This window comes from Selaginella moellendorffii, unplaced genomic scaffold (genome assembly GCF_000143415.4).
Source record: "Selaginella moellendorffii unplaced genomic scaffold, v1.0 SELMOscaffold_30, whole genome shotgun sequence".
Lineage (NCBI taxonomy): Eukaryota > Viridiplantae > Streptophyta > Lycopodiopsida > Selaginellales > Selaginellaceae > Selaginella > Selaginella moellendorffii.
The window spans coordinates 462,497-477,971 of NW_003314291.1; the positions used below are offsets into that span (position 1 = coordinate 462,497).

The 15,475-nt window shown below is 45.5% G+C and overlaps 3 protein-coding genes across 5 annotated transcripts; 2 read left to right on the forward strand and 1 right to left on the reverse strand.

Annotated features, from left to right (window-relative positions):
• The first annotated feature begins 11,103 nt into the window (after positions 1 to 11,103).
• LOC9646546 (protein D2) lies at positions 11,104 to 11,694 on the forward strand. The gene has a single exon (XM_002976197.1). The coding sequence runs from the start codon at positions 11,104 to 11,106 to the stop codon at positions 11,692 to 11,694; it is 591 nt and encodes a 196-aa protein (XP_002976243.1).
• A 105-nt stretch (positions 11,695 to 11,799) lies between these two features.
• On the reverse strand, positions 11,800 to 13,457 carry LOC9646547 (enoyl-CoA hydratase 2, peroxisomal). Of its 3 annotated transcripts, none has more exons than XM_024681378.1 (11): positions 13,345 to 13,457; positions 13,271 to 13,293; positions 13,113 to 13,218; positions 12,988 to 13,058; positions 12,847 to 12,919; positions 12,754 to 12,793; positions 12,623 to 12,695; positions 12,395 to 12,563; positions 12,254 to 12,324; positions 12,024 to 12,203; positions 11,800 to 11,968 (listed from the first exon to the last, which is right to left on the reverse strand). In XM_024681378.1, exons 1-11 carry the CDS (start codon positions 13,417 to 13,419, stop codon positions 11,872 to 11,874), a joined length of 978 nt encoding a protein of 325 aa, XP_024537146.1. In that variant the 5' UTR covers positions 13,420 to 13,457; the 3' UTR covers positions 11,800 to 11,871. The 3 variants fall into 3 exon arrangements, with proteins under 3 accessions (XP_024537146.1, XP_002976384.1, XP_024537147.1); XM_002976338.2 differs by having other exon boundaries at positions 12,021 to 12,203; XM_024681379.1 differs by lacking the exons at positions 13,271 to 13,293; positions 13,345 to 13,457 and having other exon boundaries at positions 12,021 to 12,203; positions 12,981 to 13,058; positions 13,113 to 13,144.
• A 222-nt stretch (positions 13,458 to 13,679) lies between these two features.
• On the forward strand, positions 13,680 to 14,793 carry LOC9648815 (NDR1/HIN1-like protein 10). Its single transcript, XM_024681401.1, has one exon. It carries the CDS (start codon positions 13,937 to 13,939, stop codon positions 14,672 to 14,674), a length of 738 nt encoding a protein of 245 aa, XP_024537169.1. The 5' UTR covers positions 13,680 to 13,936; the 3' UTR covers positions 14,675 to 14,793.
• The last annotated feature ends 682 nt before the right edge of the window (positions 14,794 to 15,475 follow it).

The window sequence follows — 15,475 nt, forward strand, 5'->3', positions numbered from 1 at the left end:
GAGGCCACATGCCATTATTCAAACATGCTATTGACACCCACGTGAAATTTCGCATTCACAAAATTGGCATGAGCCCTCATGCCATTAGTGGTACCACTAATGGCATGAGGCCTCACGCTATCTTTGGCCAAAGATGGCATAAGACGCTATCTAGCAGGGGCCAAAGATGGCATGAGGCCTCATGCCATCTTGATAAACACACAGCTACAGGCAGGTAAAGAAACTATTGGCAATATGCTAGTGATGAACTTGCAAGCCCCAAGATGGCATGAAGTGGTACCGTAGCGCTGCTCGCACCACCGCAACTGCTCGTAGCGCCGCTCGCACAAACTGCCACTCGCATAAATTGCCGCTCGCAATGGCACTCGCAATGCCGCAACCGCTCGTAGACGCATAAACCACAGCTCACAACGCCGCTTACACAAGCAGCGCTCACTGCGCTCAGCGGAACCAAGAACACGGCACACAAAAATGATAGACCTAGGAATGAGTTCGAGAATTCAAAAATAACACACACTTGAACGTCACATCAAATCCTCTGACAAACCAAATCTTATGATTCCTCTGACAAATTTCAAACTGAGTAGCTTCTAGACTTTGCTGTCGGAGGTTGAACTTTGTCACATCATGTCCTTGCCTCGATCCAGCTGTGCCATGTCAGTGATTCGAACTTTGCCATGCCATGTCAGCGATCCGCGCCAAGATTATTCACCGTGTAAAGGAATAATTATGCTGTGTGTGTATGTCCATTTATGGCAATATAAGGCCACACACCATTCAAAGAATAATGCTAGTCGAGCATTTTTTGGTGCATTTTTGGGTTCAAAATTGCATGAGCCCACACGCTATAAAGTTTACCTGTACCAAAAATAAAAACAGCTTTATTTACTTGGGAATTTAAGTGGTTGAGGCATTTTTAAACTTACAAACACATGCCCTACTTACATTCCTTTGGTTGCTTAAAATTCAAAAATATTATAAACCTTTCTTTTTGCATTTTCAATGTTTTCAATTATGGTTTTTGATTTTCGCAAGACCAGCCTAGTAATCTATTTGCATCCCGTCATGTTTATAGCTAGCTTTCGTTTGTTCCCTTCGCTAGCCTGAGATACATCTGCTCGGCATCTGCCTCTTACAGCATTTGCCCAGAAAGGGCATCTTTCTTCACGCAGCATTTTGTTTAGGGTTTAGGGTTTAGCAATTCAATAGCTTGATAAACATGCAAATACAAAACTTAATGCAAAATCCTTTGATATGTCACAATGCCCCTAGGACCATAAACACATTTCAATAGAGAGGGTCCTTTCATTTCATAACTCCTTACGTAGATCTTGGTGAAACCAGAGTTAGTGAAGTTGGTTTCTTGTGATCCCGCATCTGATTGTGATGTCCCTTTGCAGTGTCGATGGAAAGGTCAATGCACACCAAACTATAGAATCTTGGAGCAAAATAACGGTCAGATCTATGGCAAATGCCCCTGAAACATTGTAAGGCTCGTGTGGTCTCATGTGGTGTCCGATCGAGATGCTTCTTTGCAGGGTCATCAAAAAGGACATTGTATACCATTCTTTATTTAGCTGAACATCTGGCATTTTTGGAAATACAAGATGCTTTGGAATATCCAATCATGCATGGTATAAATATAGCAAGGGTATTAAATGATATCCCAATCATGATCTTTCTTTTGGATTTCACGTGCATGCAGTCCGAGGAATGATGACGTTGCGGATTTCTTTTGGATTTCACGTGCATGCATGCGTGCGGCGATCCAGAAATTAATGGTGGCGCCCAAGTCCGAGGAATGATGACGTTGCGGGATTACCAACCGTCGTGACATTTCACGCGTGTGAGGTTAGGTTTTGCATTTTGCTTCGTACTCGCGCTCGCACACTCGCGCTCCCACTCGCGATCACACTCACATTCGCGCTCATCTACCTTCTCTACAAGTTTCTCGTGTGCATCGGCGTCCACTCGCGCTTGCATCACACTCGCGCTCGCATCGCACTCGTGTGCATCGGCGTCCACTTCAAGACACACCCAGTTTGTAACTTCGCCGCCAACTCCGCCGCCCACTCCGCCACCCACACGCAGCCCACTTGGCGTCCCGGGAGATTTCAGCGCCACTCTCCAACTGTAAGTGGCAGAGTAGCCTTGTTGCTACGATCCGCTGCACACACAGTGCACATTCGCCAGCGAGTCCGGCCTCGATTGTCACGCCTCCATTCGACTTCAAATGGTAAGTCTTTTAGGCCAAGTAGAAAATGGCATGAGGCCACATGCCATTCAGTAGCAACATTGGCATGCACCGATTGGGCTCTCGAGTGCAGTCCGGTTACAGATGGCGTGTAGCCTCACGCCATCTTAGGATGCAGCCTCAAGACATCTGATGCAGTGGTGAATGGCGTGTGGCCTCACGTTATTTCCAGCTGCTAGCTTTTCATCTGTTAGCTCTAATTGTTGTGCATTTTTTAACAGGCGAGGAATTGCGTTCTTCTTCCAGCCACTGTCAATGTGGATGCAGAGAAGGGGGAGGAGCTCACCAGTTGGACTTTCGGGATGGAAGGCGAGGATCTGAGGCTGTACAACACAGATGGTGGGAGAAAAGAATGCATGGGGATCCTCATCCAAGTGACAGACACTCCATGCAGTTCCATGCAAGAATATGGACTGGCACTTGTGGTAGAGACAACGTCTGCCTTCAAGATCCACCTTGCACATCCTAGCGGCTTCCCGGAGGGGGGCAGCGGCTATGAGGAATTCCTAGAGGGAGCTAGGGAGAGGTTGTCTAGGAGGCCCACAATTTCAAAGACGTTGCGGGTCTATGAAGATCACATGGAATCCACGGACCTCACCTACGGCGATGTTCAAAAACTATATTCCAACATTGAGCCGTTGAGAGTGACTCCAGTTCACGAAGCAAAGGGGAAGGGGGTCGATCTGGAAACTCTGGGTTTAACTGAAGAAGCCACAAAAACCAGGACAAGGACGTGCGCTAGCAACTAGCGTCTGGCAGGTAAGCCTCATTGCATGTGGCATAGCATGTGGCCTCACGCCATTTCCATTGCAGGAATTCTCGAGTCTTCTCTCAAAAACACTGGGGGTCAATGACACACTCAGCATCCATAACATTCTACTCGCGACAAAAGTTGTTTTTGACAAATGGGTAGATGTGCTGAGGAGGTACCATGACGGGGAGTTGCTAAACTTAATGGGTGTGGAGGACAGCCGGAAGCCCAATGATTTGAAGCTCAACACTTTGCGTTTCTCGCGGTCTCTAGACAACGATGACCTTCTGACAGTGGCTAATGCTCTTCTACGTGGTGAGGTAGTCTTCAACAAGACCAAAATGACTCCTGGCCATATTGTGACATACGAGGACTTGTGCACGACTCTGAGAGCTCGTGCGCTATTGAAGGATTGGATCTTCGAGCAAGTGGCCGTGGAGAGGGTGAGCATCGACACCACGCAAGAGATGATAGAAGAGCTGGAGTTATCAAATGAAGACATCAACGAGTACGTGAAGGGGGCCCCCAAGTTCATCGATCTGCTGCGGGATGCCACGAAAAGTAAAGCTAAGAAGTTGGATCAATATCCAAATTTCATTAAGAGGGATGTCGACCGCCAGCTTCAGAAACAGCTCGACCCCGCAGTAGAGGCCTATCGAGAACCTTACCGGGTATACGTGAATTCGGATGAGGATCAAAGGTGGAGGAGCATCGTTTCCCGCGGAGATGAGCAGGTCAAGAACATCTTTTGTGTGATGGACTTCACAAACGAGGAGATCACTCATGCAGACAAAGTCAGCTCCATCATTGACTTAATGGTGGGACTTGCGGAGGTGGAATCTTCAGTCCACTATATGATCTACGACTCCGAATCCTATCACAAGTTCTGGAAAGCCTTGAACGAGGTGAAGGCTCGGTTGAAAGGCAAGGAGATGCGGGAGATCCATGGGATAATGGCTAAGAAGAAGATACCGACGAATGTCCGCATCTTCACACTCGCCTTTGTTATTGGTCCTGCAGCAGAGTGGGACTAGAGTGACTTCCCAGCTTCGTTCGACAAGGCCGATTGAATTGATCTGAGGGAGGTCAATTTACCCGTGCCTGAGGAACTGAAGACGGCTATGGAGCTTTCGAATCCAGAGAAAGCTCCAGGTGCAGCATGGGAAATGCTCAGCTGGGTCTTCAACGCAATAGCGGGTGGGTCACCTGCTTCCGACTCCAAGGGCAAATGCGTTGTCGAGTACAACTGCGGCGGACTATTCTTTCGAGCCGCACTACTCAAGGGTGTCCCGTGTGTTACGGTGACAAACTCCATTGAAGAGGTGACTTCAATGGAGCATATAATTACAGTTGCCAAAGAAAAACAGTATCTTCTCTGCGAACCTGGTGAGTACGCACTTTAAGTTTAAATGTTATCTCACAAGCTCTGTATGCAGGAGCGTGGCCACCCCCAGATGCTGAAACGGCGTTAACAGCTACTGTTGAAGATACCCATGTTGGGCCGAGCTCACAACCTGCACAAGGTAAGGTCACGTGAGGCCTCACGCCATTTTGATTATAGATCGTTGTGAATATTCAGACACGAGGACTGAAAAGCGCATTGGTGGCGCGTCGAAGAAGGACAAACAGACAAACAATAGGAAAAAAGGAGGTACAAATTATATTTGCAATGGCGTGTGGTCTCATGCCATTCCTTGCAGGAGACACTTCTTCAAAGGCAAAACAGACAAGCACCAGCCAAGTACAACAGACGAGAGGTACCAATCATTTTTGTTATACGTGAATTCTCATGCCATTGCTTCTTGCAGCTCAAATTCCAAAGAGACTAGGGCAAGCAGCGTAGACCTCACGACAAGAACCTGAAGGTTTGATGGCATGCAATTAACTAATGTTCTTGCAGATCGCGTCGAGGAAATCGAACGGAACAACGTGCCTCCAGTGGAGGAGGGGGAAGCCTCGGAGAGTGATAAGGAGAGTTCCGAAATAGGTACGATCATGACATATGGCCCCATGCACTTATCTAAGTTTGTATTTCAGGGGAACGAGTTGAACCAATGGAAAACTTTATGAAAGGTAACTTAAAAATATTATGGGATGTTGCATGTGTTGATGCAATAATATACAGTTCAAGTGCCAAGGAGACGTCGTGAACCTCGAATTAGGCTACCTGCAAAACAGCTTTCAGACGCTGTAGACAAAGAGATGGACAACCGACCAGGGCAGAGGAGGAAGGGTAAAAGCATTTGTGTGCTTATCGCGTATGTCCTCATGCTATTTCTGTAGAACGGGCGCATAAGAAACGAAAGCGAAAGGGAATTGAGGAGCAGGCACCTGAGGATGCGGAAGGCACGACAGAGCCTCCAAGGATGGGAAGTAAAGCGTCATGGTTATTGCGTGGGTCCTCATGCCATTTCTTGCAGATCAAGCTCAAACTGACAGTGGTCATAAAAAGTGAAAGCACGTTGGACAGTCGTCGGGATCAGAGGCGTTTGATTCGAAAAGGAAGAAAGGCAATGAAAAAATGATAGGTAATGCCTCGCAGTTATGGCGTGTGTGCTCATGCCATTCATTGCAGATCAAGGGCTGAGTGAAAGCAGCCAGTCACCACCTCCTGACTCAGATTCCTATGGCAGACTCCCCTTCCCCAATCTCAATGGAGAGGTACAATGGATGAGGGATGTTTTTCAAGTCAGGGCCATGTTTTTCTCATCTCGTCGTCTTCGAAGGGTGCAAGAACGTGTAGAAACCATGTTAAGACAGTCGGGTGAGGATACGGTCCTAGGTCACGCACTAAAACAGGCTATGGATGTCTTGTATTTTGAGATGGAGACTCAGCCAGATGATTTTCCCAAGATGGTCCTGGAAGAACAAGCCATCCAGCCTGAGCAGCCTATGGAAGAAATGCAAGAGGGGGATGAGGAGCCAGAGAAAGATAATGAGCAGGAAGAGCAGAAGGACGAAGAGGAAGACAAAGAAGAGGAGGATGAAGAAGAGGAGGACGAAGAGGACTTGGATGGTCCTCACAATGGTGACGATCACAATAACGACGACGACGATGATGACGATGATGGCCAGCCTGAGGTGGCCAAAGAGCAACGGAGGAAAGTCATACAAGACAAACCATCAGGTAAATAATAGTACATCCATTCCTAACCTTTTACCATTTCTAACATTGTCCATGTAGGTCGCAGAGCAAATGGTAAGTAGAGATTATTCAGTTGAATTAAGATACAAACTCTAGCCTTTAGTGTCGAGGAAGGATAGTGCCAAGCAAGGGTCGAAACGTATGTCCAATCCTTCAGAATCAGCAGTGCGCCCAAGTGATATTGGTCCTAGTTCCTCAATAGCAGTTGATGGTAAATACAGTATAGTCGATTCAATGTGCTAATGAGTTTGTTTTTAGTAGCACGGGAGGATACCATCTCCATCGAAGGGAGATATTTGGACATGCATATGGATCCGCCAGTGGACTCTACTTGCCTGCAAGAGTCATCAGAGCTGGTGAAGGCTACTATCCATATCAACGCCAAGCAAGCTGACCACGCTCCACTTGATGCTGCCCATACCACTGAGTCAATCTTGTCCACGTATCCAACTGACGGTGACCAGGCGCCATTGGACCCGCATGAGGCCGCCCCAGCCGCCGAGCCGGTCATATCCTCATTTCCAACGGACTCAACGTGTGCCCAATCGTCTAACTACGCGCCGTTGGAACCTCCCTACACCGCCCCTGCTGCCTGTTCGGTCATGTCCACTTTCCCAACGGAGGCACCAGCTGAAATGGCATGTGATCACACACCATCGGAACCACCCCATGCCACTGTTGAGCCAGTTGTACCAGAGTCTACAGCTGAAATGGCATGTGCCCACACGCCATCGGATGCGATTGACCCCACATTGCAGAGGAGAGTATTTCCGCCCTTCATATTTCCTTGACCAAAACCCTCTCAATGACCATCGGGAGCACCATTCGCTAATATTGTAGATGGTAAAATTGACTTGTACCATTTTTTATGCTGACGCATTTCATTTCAAAGTCACGGCGAAGGTACTGTATCGTTTTTGATCTGAACGGTGTCCTTTTCTCCCATGAGCGTGGCTCGTCCTCGAATGTCACTGCACCCTCCAAAGCCTGCGGTCGCAAGTTGGTCAAAAGAGATAGATTCACATTAATCACACGGGACAAACTGCGGGATCTAATAATGACCATGCGACACTTAAAACAAAGGGCCGGGTTCAATTTGCAATTGGGAGTTTGGACATCCATGATGCGCCACAATGCATTAACGTTGCTACAGATGATGCACGATCAGACGCGAGTAATATTACCATTTGACTTTCTCCTAACGCAGGAGGATTGCTTGACTATGGTCCATGTGAGGGGTAGCAAGCCCATCTTCGTCAAGCCAGAGGCTGTAGTGATGAACCGGACTGCTAGGTCAAGTGAAATCCTCATCATCGATGACTCACCAATTAAAACTGCAGCGAACACGCACACATATGCAGTGCACCCCATCTCTTGCAATATGGAAACTAGGGAGAAGAAACTGTATGTTCTGGGGGACCTTGCAAAACGGCTTGGAGCGATGGTGATAGAGAACCGGCCAGTCCAGGAGGTGGCTGCAGAAATCAACCAAATGGCAGATGGAATGGTATATTAGAAACCATTTGATCGGACAGACACCAGTCATCATTTATGGCATGTATATTGTCTAGTCAAGCACTATCCGCATCTCCATAATCTGCTCAACCGGATGGATTCTTCGACCACTGAACATGAGCGTGGACGTATTAGAGAAGAGATGGCATTACTATTGGGTTTAAATCTTGATAGTGTGGAGAGTGATGAAATTCCAAGATTATTGTATAGGTGTTGGAGGCAAAAAATAACAATCTGAGATGGCATGTATTTATTTAAAAATGTAACTTATTATGGCATGGGGTTCCATGCCATTGTATTAATATTAAAAGACAATTCTTTGAGAGGATTTGCATTATACTAGAAGTGTTACAGCATGTTATTGGAAGTTTACGAAGTTGTTTTATTAATAAGGGGAAAGTAAAGATTGAATGGGGACTTGGGCTCCACCTAGACTCGGAGCAACTGAGCCAATATTAAAAGGATGGAAAGAAATTAGACGACGATGACAAGGAGAAGAGAGAGGTGAAGCAGTGGCAGGGGGAGGAGAAGTGATTGAGTAGACATTTCCTTGTTTAAAATAAAATGGCATGTGCCTCAATGCAGTTGAATTTTGTTATATTTATATACTATATAAAGGTTTGGAAACCTTATTTTACAAGTGGGATAATGACAATTCCCACTTTAACGAAATAGAGCTTTAATGAGCATCGCCAATTCCGGGAATATAAGGTGGGTGATCTCGTCTTCGTGCAAGTGATCTTTCCGTCAAGTGAGTGGCGGAACACCTTGGTGCCTTTACGGATAGGGAAGAGTGATAAACTCTCCCATCGATATGCTAGTCCATATGAAGTGCTGGAGCGCATTGGTAAAACGGCTTATCGGGTGCGGCTGCCAGCTGGGGTGAAAATTCATCTGGTATTTTATGTCAGCCAGTTGAAAGGTGTACTATCTCGGAGTGACGGGCCCAATGCCTCCTTAATGTATACGGCTGTGGAAGATGGACCAGGAGCTTGAGCAGGATTCCCTAGAAAGGGTGATCACCAGTACAACTCATCCTTGGGACAAGGACTTTGTTGGGGGGGAAGAATTGTTAGGCGCCAGCTTTGACTACGTGGTCAACGTCGGTCAAAGGGAGGCTCAAGGGTATATTAAGGCATGTTAGGGTAAGGGACTTAACCTACCCTAGGGCTCACAGTGGAGCGGCGGTGCAGTGGAGCTTTTGAGGTAGCTCGGGGGTGGTTGGGTGGTGAGGAACCTCAAGAGGTGGCGTAGCATAGTCTAGGGCAACTAGATCTTTGTCTTTTTGCACCGGATCATAACATTAAAGGCCATATTTTTTATTTTTAAGGGAATTATTTTAAGTTTATTAGAAATGAGGTATGCAATTCCTTTCTTTGTATTTAGTTTTATATGGTTTATTATTTTTAGCTCAAAGTTATAGGAAACACCATCTACTTCTTTTGCCCATAGAAAAATTCTTCCTTCTAATCTCAGATATTTTACATCATTGTCTTTTATTTGAGTTTCACCACAACACAAATTTAACCTTTGAATACAAGCTCCATGACAAACTACTTCAACTAAGACATATAAATAATTTTCCAGTTTATCAACCAAAAGGCAATATTATAAGTAATGGTTTAACACCATCCATCTATTATCCATCATAAAATTCAACTTTTATAACAATATAAGAGTGATGAATGGTCTTTGAGCTTTGATAACCATCGGTTGGGGTACTATGGATCATCTCCCCTCGACACCGACAATGTAGAATCAATATATATTGGCAAGAATCACCCTGAGTGAAAAAGAACCTTTAGAAAAAAAGATAGAAAGTTGAATGATACATTATCTTAATTGATCCAAAAGATGAATTTAAATCCTAAAATCTATAGCTCTGCCAAAACTTACTGTTGTGCTAGAATTCCTTGATCATTGATAAAATTCCTTCAAACCATTCATTTCATTTTCTCCACAAGCGAAGGTATTTATAGTAAGACGATACACTTGATATTAGTAAATTCAGCTGCTTAGCTAATGGAAAATTATGAAACATAAAGTTACCTTCATTGTAATGGTACCTTGACATGGATACCATTCTATCTCAATAATAGTCTCTTTAAAGATACACCTTCAGAATTTTGTAGAATGCCTTCTTATGCAGCTAATGAAAAGTTTTATTCATCCATTGCTTGCATTTGGATGATAGTCCTCTCAAATTTAAGTTTTCTACTTAGCTCCTTTAACTCCTAGTGTGTTGCTGTGGCTCTATCAAACTTTGGAACATAATCTAAAATTAAAGCTCTTTCCTTTAACTCCTAGTGTCTTGTTATGACTTCACCAAACTTTGGATCATAATCTAAATTTAAGGCTCCATCTAGCTCAAATTAAAGCTTTATGCCCAGTTGGTCTCACTCCCCATGTGTTGCTATGGCTTTCCCAACCTCTAGATCATAATCTGAATTTAAGGCTTCACTTAGCTCAGATTGAAGCTCTTCACAGAACTCCTCTAACTCCCTATGTGTTATTGCTACTTCACAATTTGATATTAGATTTGCTATTGTGATTAATTCTCCATCATGATCTTCCACCTAGATCGCAACCACTATTGCTTCTAATTCACAATCTACAAAACTCACTAGATCTTGACAACAATGTTGGCACCAAAATCAATTAGACAGAAAGTGTCCTCCAGATGTGCTGGAGAGCCACATCAAGCACATCTACAGATCTTCTGAATTTTAGGGCAAAATACTACAGTGTAGTCAATATAATCAAAATTACAAAATCATAGTCAGTTTATATACTGTCTGGCAATTTCATTAGTTCCTATTTTGCTTCCAGAAAGATCACGAAAAACAATCAAGCAAAAGAAAGAAATAAACTAGACGCCAATGGATGGAACTAGTGCTAGCGTTTTAGAGAAAGATCGCTTACCAGGATTGCCTTGTGCACGCACACATCCGGCCCATCACACGCCTTGAGCGTCAACAGTGGCAAATCGAGGGTGACCTGGTCCCAGGCACGCAGGAATTTGGCCTGGCACGCCACCGCTTGGAGGCGGCGCTCCTTGTCCCGGAGGTGCTGCTGCGCTCCCCACCAGCGACTCCAACCTGAGAGGAGCCTCTTGCAAAGCATGCATTCCACGTGAGGCATATTCCCCCTCTCTCTTTTCTTTAACGCGGCGTGTTTGAAACGTAACAGCAGAATTTAGGCTAGGACTAGATAAACAAAAGGGTACCATTAAGAAAGCAGAATTTAGGTTACGACTAGATAAACAAAAAGGTACCATTAAGAAAGCGGAATTTAGGTTAGGACTAGATAAACAAAAGGGTACCATTAAGAAAGAAAAATTAGTCTAGGTGCCAAAAAGGAATACATAAACCCTATGTTAAAAGGTAAATCACTATATAAATCTAGGTATCAAAGTGATCACAACACAACAAAGGATCAATGAGGAAGCTTGTGGCAGTTGCTTTCTTGGCTATATTCTTTGCAGGAGCTACTTCTTCGCGATTGTTAGCATCTACTCCACCACGATCTCCATCGCCAGGATCTCTAGCAGTGGAGAAATCGATCTCTATAGCTGTTTCTTACACAGGAAAGGATACCTTCGCCGATGGAACCCTTTTGACGTGCCCGCAAACCGCGATTCATCCCAACGTTATGGTCCCAGGAGATGTTGATCCTGCGCAGCTTTACTCCATCGTGATGATAGATAGGCGAGCTTCGCGGTCGATGTTTACATTGGCAGATCAATTCACGTACGTCCACTATTGGATCACCAACATCCCTGGATCAAAGGTTGACGCTGGCACAATTTTGGAGGAGTATATGAGGCCTGCACCGCACGATTTCATGCAGCACAAGTACGAGTTTATACTGTATAAGCAGCAAGGGCAGATCAATACGCCTCTCGCGGATAGATTCGTCAACGACTGGGAAGCGGTCGCGAGCGCTTACAACCTTGGCAGCCCCGTAGCAACGACTTCCTTTGTTGCGCAGCTCACCCTAAACTTTAGAACGAGAATGTTCCAATGTTAAAAAGGTGGCTTCTTTGAATCATTGCATGTTGTTCGAAACTAGAGAAAAGAGATTCAACTATTGTTAGAACAAGATCGTCCCAATGTTATAAAGGTGGTGAGATTATAGATGTAATGTTCTTTAAATTTAAAACTTTTGTTACGTAAACAGAACAAAAATAGAGAAAAAGAGATACGATTACAGTTTAGAGTGGTGTATGGTGTTGTTTCTCAAGAACACTGTCCCGGATAGGACGACTTTGCCTCTCTCTTTAACTTTGCACTTGAAGGAGATCCTGAAAGAAGAAGCAAGCGTTACGGGGATGGTTTAGAAACGATTGCGCTTACTGCGAGCTCTCGCCTTGTTCTTTCTTCATCAATGTTACGAGCGTTTCGCCCGGATAGACGTGGTGCAGGAACCTGGAGCTGATCGTCGCAATTCTCGTCGGATCGCCGTCGCAGCAGCACCGAATTATAGCTCGCACGGCATAGCCGAGCGTGCAAAGCCCATGAAGAATGGGACGCTGGAAGCTGTGTTTTTAAATCCCGTCACAGACGTCATTCGCAAGAACAACGCTTACCCCGCATCTGCGGCGAACTTTGGGTCCGAATGCAAGGGATTCATGTCTCCTGAAAGACGGTAAAGTAACGCCTACATCACGGACGAGTAACTTTTACGCTCTAAAAGGAAAAACCAAAAAAGAAAATTAATCTCTCGTTACCTGGTTCGGCCTGATTTGATCTTCAAACTCGAAGTCTGGAGGAGTTGCGTCGAATTCTTTCTCATTGAAACTGATGGCTGGAAACTGCGACGATGTTCGCGACGAGAAGGAGAACGGGTTTCCAGGACCTGCCGAGAATCCGCCAGCACCGCGTAAAAATGCCAAAGTCCTGCAAAATTGTTGACTTAGCGCTAGGCCTACTCTCCAATGGGACAAAAGCTACAGCACCTTTGCAGACATAGCAGTTCCCCGGTATCGATGTCTCGGTGCAAGAGTTCCATTTCAATTAACGCGGCTTTCCCTATAAAAGTGACGCTCAGGCCTATCATTTTTGCGCATGAAAAACGAAACAGTCGTACCTTTGTCGTGAAGACCCGAAATTCGTTTGCTGCTACGAACCTGAGATAGAGACACTCGGACATAAAAGGAAAAAGAGAAAGGAGAAACCTTACCCGTGCACTCGTTGGAAGAGGTTTGTAAATCTCCACATACTGTTCACCGTGCAACAGTAGCTTCGGATCAAAGCTGCAAATTATATACATTTTTTTCCAGGCTAAAGTCAAGGAAAACGAGAGATGGAACTTACAACTTACTTGAGGCCGCGAATATCACCAAAAGTTCCCACAAGCCTGTTATTGAAAAGTACTGAAAACGTGGGAAGAACCTGCGCGTGATAACCTCTAATTGTCAATGAGAAGAAGAAAAAAACTTCCCTTGCCTTGATAAACTTCTGGCCATTCGGATGATAGACATAGGAAAGCTCCACGGGATCAATCGGATCTACCGCCGCCGCGCCGACGCCTAACGCATAGAGCGCCACATCCCTGACCCAAAGAACAACGAAATTTAGGAGAAAGAAGCGCGATTTCGTCATACTTCTCGGTGTAACTCAGATCATCCTGCCAAGGACGCGATCAGACAAAATTCTGGTGAAATTTCAGCTGGAATACCTCTGGAAATCGATGCGTGAGTACCTCCTCGGCCACAATCGGGGGTATCGGGTGTCGCCGCTCCTCCATGCCCATCACACAGGACCAAAATAAAAAATTAGGGCTCTAGCAAGTCGATTGACCGGGTCTTGACTCATTTTGACTCGGTCAGCGATGGTAAATGAGAAAGCCACTAGATCTTTCTTTTAATCGCGTGAGAGAAACGTTGTCAAACACAAACGCGCGTGCACGTACTTTCACCGTGTGTAACCGACACACTGCCAAAGAGTTAAAACAAGTAGAAACTTCTCCTATGAAAGGAAGAGGAACCTAACGCAAATTAAAATTCGGCAAAGTCCATTTTGCCCGCGCCTTGACGAAATTGCGCCTTCTTTTTCTCTCCACTCGTTCCGGGGTCGGCATTTAACCACAGTGATTCCCGTCCTTTCATCTTCCATTCCCCCATATTCACGATTCCCTCGTCGCGCGATCGATCGGTTCTAGTTAGCGCAGCGCTAGTTTCGTGTTAGATTCTTCACGCATTCCATCCATCCAACGATCACTCGATCGATCAGTGGGGAAATAGGGTGGAATTGATCGAATTCTTGCAGGAATGACGGATCGAATCCATCCCGCGGCATCGCCCTCCGCCCCGATCCTCGAGGAATCCAAGCGTCTCAATGGAGCGTACCAGCAGAAGATCCCCGATCAGCTCTTCCCGCCCCATCCCGCCGCCTACGTCCCGCCGGCAAGGCGGCGATCGCGCCGCTGCTGTGGCGGCCTCTGCCGCTGTCTCTGCTGGCTGCTCGCCCTCGTCGTCATCATCGTGATCCTCCTGGGCATCACCGCGCTCGTCTTCTGGCTCGTCATCCGCCCAGTGCGATCGCCCAGCTACAACGTCCAGGACGTGTCACCGGTGTTCACGATCTCCACCGATTCCAATCCGCCGCTGCTGGATGCCATCGTCTCCTTCACGGTGCGCGCCGAGAACCCAAACCGGAGGATCGGGATCTACTACGACCGGGTCGCGATCTACCTCTACTACGCGGGATTGCAAGTCGGGGAGAGCTCCATCGATCCGTTCTACCAGGGCCACCGCGATGTCAGGTTCCTGAGGAGCAATCTCACCACCACGGATCTGCCCCTAACCCAGGAGCTGGCGACGAGCTTGAGGAACGATATCGCCCAGAATCGCGTCCCTCTGGACGTTCGCGTGAGGGTCAAGGCTAGGGTCAAGATCGGCGCGCTAAAGTCGCCGCGAGTCAAGGTGAGGAGCCACTGCAGTGTTGTTGTCCGCCCAGACGGGGCGGGGCTCTTGGAAAGGAATTGCAGGGTGAGAGTGCGACTCTAGAGGAAGAACTCCCTGCAGTATATACTCGCGCTTGTTCATTTCCGTAAAAAAAAACATTCTTTTGCATTTGTTTAATTCTTTTTTAGCCTTTATTTTTCAATAAAGTTCAGAATTTAGGAGAGGTTTGGAAAAGATCAAAGAAATAAATCCACTGGGAATAATTTGATTTTTGAAGATCAAGATTGGTAGAAATCAAAGAAAATAATTTGTTTTGCTTAGTAGTAGCAAGGCTTGGTTTGCTTTAATAATACAAATTAATATCTTGATAAACTTTTGAATATTTTATAACATATTTTTTTCTTAGAATTTTCTTATTGTAAAATGTTTTTAAACCAAATGCTATTCTGATTAGAGAACAAAAGAAAAACACCATTCCAAGCATTCACATGCATGGGTTTTATTGTAAGAAACCTTCACAAATAAATGACAAGTTCTTAAAGATAATATTTCCTCTTTGATCCATAAAGTTGTAGTTGACTGCAAGATAAAAGCTCAAGTAATTCTAGCCGGAGGTAAGCATTGGAATAATTGGTCAAGGTGCAAGGTTATGGAGCTCACAGCCATCAATATTATTTTATATAGAAGAATAGGTTGCTATTCTCTTGTCAGCCACAAGTTCAGAAACTAACTAACTAGGCAATGTAGTATAAGGTGCCGTACTCACGAGTGAACTGTCAACACAATCTTATTGACATTCATTGTGGTTTTATGCCTCTAGCTGCTAAGGAAAATGTGTTTAGATGTTATTTTTTCCTCTTTAAACACACAGGAGCGAAAGGCAAGGAACGAACTCCAAATCCA

Excerpts from the sequence above, each read along its gene's own strand:
- LOC9646547 (XM_002976338.2), bottom strand. The coding sequence starts at position 13,419 with ATGGGCATGGAGGAGCGGCGACACCCGATACCCCCGATTGTGGCCGAG. Across the intron at positions 12,920-12,987 it reads GGTGATATTCGCGGCCTCAA|CTTTGATCCGAAGCTACTGT; the intron begins GTAAGTTGTAAG and ends TATAATTTGCAG. Across the intron at positions 12,794-12,846 it reads CTCTTCCAACGAGTGCACGG|GTTCGTAGCAGCAAACGAAT; the intron begins GTAAGGTTTCTC and ends TCTCTATCTCAG.
- LOC9648815 (XM_024681401.1), top strand. The coding sequence starts at position 13,937 with ATGACGGATCGAATCCATCCCGCGGCATCGCCCTCCGCCCCGATCCTC.
- LOC9646546 (XM_002976197.1), top strand. The coding sequence starts at position 11,104 with ATGAGGAAGCTTGTGGCAGTTGCTTTCTTGGCTATATTCTTTGCAGGA.